Source organism: Colobus angolensis, unplaced genomic scaffold, assembly GCF_000951035.1.
Source record: "Colobus angolensis palliatus isolate OR3802 unplaced genomic scaffold, Cang.pa_1.0 Scaffold49, whole genome shotgun sequence".
In the NCBI taxonomy this organism is placed as follows: domain Eukaryota; kingdom Metazoa; phylum Chordata; class Mammalia; order Primates; family Cercopithecidae; genus Colobus; species Colobus angolensis.
In genome coordinates this window covers 9,025,590-9,028,453 of record NW_012118376.1, presented here as the reverse complement: position 1 = coordinate 9,028,453, position 2,864 = coordinate 9,025,590, and the positions used below count along the sequence as shown (strand labels likewise).

Sequence of the window (2,864 nt, the reverse complement as noted above, 5' to 3'; positions counted from 1 at the left end):
TATGGGAGCATGCAGTCATGGTGTTCTCGATGCTGGAGGGCCTACTTGACCCATCACCAGAAGGTGTTGCTGCTTTGTAACCAGGTGCTGCACCACCTCAAGCCATGGTGCATCCAGAGATAAATAATGGTATATTTTGCCTGTTTGATGAGAGCCTGGTTTGAAGAGCATAGGAAAAAAAAGGATATGATGGAGGCTACCCTGCTGCTGAAGGAGGCAGAGGAATTCCGGCATCGTCAGCATTCACAGCCATTCTCTTCCCTGACTCTCTGGGGGTATTTCCTATGAGAGATACAAGTGATATGCTACAAGTCTCTGGAGTGGTGCTTAGATGACTGGAATCCTTCTGAGAAGGCAACGTACCCTGATTACTTAGCCAAGAGAGAGCAGTGGAAGAAACTGCAGAGGGAAAGCTGGGAGTGAGAGGTTAAGCAGCTGTAGGAGGAAATCCCACCTGGTGGTCTACGACTGAAGCTTTGCACCCTGTGGTGGTATATTGTGACCAGACCCCAGGAGTGGCCCCTGTAGAGAGAGGGACCTCACCCCGTCATGCCTGCAAGTGAAGTAAGTTACAGAACATACACACACTTACCCTAATAAAAATCGTTAAAATAGTAAAAATCAACAAAGATAGACCGTAACAAGTGTTGGCAAGAATGTGAAGAAACTGAGTCCCTAATACATTGATGGTGGGAATATAAAATGCTGCAACCACTTTGGAAACCAGTTTGGCATTTCCTCAAAAAGTTAAACATGGTTGCCCTATGACCCAGCAATTCCCCTCCCAGGTATATGCCTAAGAAAACTGAAAACATACATCCACACGGATTCTTGTACATGAATGCTCACAGTATGCTACTGTTATGTATTCAACTTCACAATACCCAAAGTGGATACAACCCAATTGTGCAAGTGATGGAAAACATAAGCAAAATGTGGTGTATGCATATAATGGAATATTATTCAACCATAAAAAGGAATGAGATACTGGTACATGCTACAACTTAAATGAACCCTGAAAACATTATGCCAAGTGAAAGAAATTGGACACAAAAGGCCACATACTGTATAATCCCATTTATATGAAATATCCAGAATATGCAAATCCATAGAGACAGAAAGTAGACTAGTGACTGCAAGGGGATGAGGAGGAAAGAAGAGCAAGTGACTGCTAAAGGGTATAGGATTTCCCTTTATCATCACTGCTTCCCCCACAGTGGTGACAGTTACATAACCTTGTTAATAAGCTAAAAACCAATGGATTATAAATTTCATTTATGTTTATTTTTAGAGTCTAAGGTCTCACTATGTTGCCCAGGTTAGTCTTGAATTCCTGCCTCAAGCGATTCTCCACCTCAGCCTCCCCAGTTGCTGGGAGTACAGGCATAAGCCACCATACTCGGTTCTGATTATATACTTCAAAATAGTCAATTTTATTGTATGATAGGTATAATTCAACTAAAAAAAAGAACAGGGAGAGCTGTACTGAGATGATATAATCTCCAAATATATTAAGTGAAAAAAGAAAGGTACAGAATAGTGTGCACAATATACTATTATATTCTTTAAAAAATGTACACACATATATATACACTGTGCAGGCATAAAACCTCTAAAAAGACATGGGAAACCAGTAACATTATTTCCTAAAAGGAAGGAACCTGGGGTGCCTGGGGATAGGGTGGTCTGGAAGGGAGGGAGACCTAACTTTTCAGCATGCTTTTTTGTACCTTTTGAACTTTGTATCGAGTACAACACTTAACTTTTTTTCTAATTTAAAGAAAGAGAAAAGGAATACTCTGTTGCTTTTTCTTTAGTTTTATTTGAAGAGATCATCTGCTTTTCTGTAATAAACTTAAAAGATATCCACCCATTGTTAGATTTATTTATTCTTTAGCAATTTAAGTATTAAAATCACAGTTTTTGTCTCAATCCTTAATAATACTATATTCATTATATTTCAGGTGTTTAGCTTTCTCATGGAGAAAAAGAAACACAGGCATAAACCTATATACTATCCACCTGCTGGTCCTGCAACATGATTTTAATCAAGTGTTACTGATACTTGAACAATTTCTATGATGTCAGCAGAGATATCAACAAGAGTGATTATAAAGTAGCTAGCCTTATAAGTCAAGAGTTATGATCTTTGATCCACTGCTCAATCCATTTCAAGATCTGATCTACATTATTTTCTAGCTCTTCTGGTTTATTACTGGGCAGCTGATGCACGATTTCTTCCTTGTAGGATGCTGTGGCTTCTTCATAAAGAACTTGAAAAATCTCACACTGAATATTGTCTGTTAGTTTCTTCTCATTATAACCCCTAGAAGGCAGGGAGGTTAAGCAAACAAAAAGCAAAATAAATGGCATTAACTGGAGTTTTAGAAACATACCAGAAACTGGACACTTTTCAATACGTGAAAAATTACAAAAATGGTCTCTTCACCTAGAGAGGAATGACTGGTACCTGTTTATATGACAGAGTTTCTTGACACTAGGGTTAAACTAAAGATCACGAGACCAGCATTTAGGTTTGTTTGAATTTTTCTGCCCACAATTTGTCAGCTACTCAGTAAATTCCCAATGAATTAGTAAATTAGCAAAACTCTCATAACCAAATATTCAATTCATATCAGCCAAAAAGTAGAAACAACCCAAATGTCCACAACCTGATAAATGTATTTAAAAATGATATATCCATACAATGGAATATTATTTGGCAATAAAAAGAAATGAAGTACTGGTATATGCTACAATACGAATGAACCTTGAAAACAAACTAATTGACAGGAGGTAGGCATAAAAGTCCACATCCTGTATGATTTCATTTATATGAAATGTCTAGTATAAACAAATCCATA

At 37.7% G+C, this 2,864-nt stretch overlaps 1 protein-coding gene across 2 annotated transcripts in view; it reads right to left on the bottom strand.

Moving 5' to 3' along the window:
* Window positions 1-1,802: 1,802 nt before the first annotated feature.
* Window positions 1,803-2,864, bottom strand: part of AK6 (adenylate kinase 6) — a 21,220-nt gene continuing 20,158 nt past the window's right edge. For both annotated transcript variants that reach the window (XM_011959337.1, XM_011959336.1), the window contains exon 5: window positions 1,803-2,326. In XM_011959337.1, coding sequence (XP_011814727.1) covers window positions 2,134-2,326 — 193 coding nt within the window. In that variant the 3' untranslated portion in view covers window positions 1,803-2,133. The remainder of the gene's footprint in view (window positions 2,327-2,864) is intronic.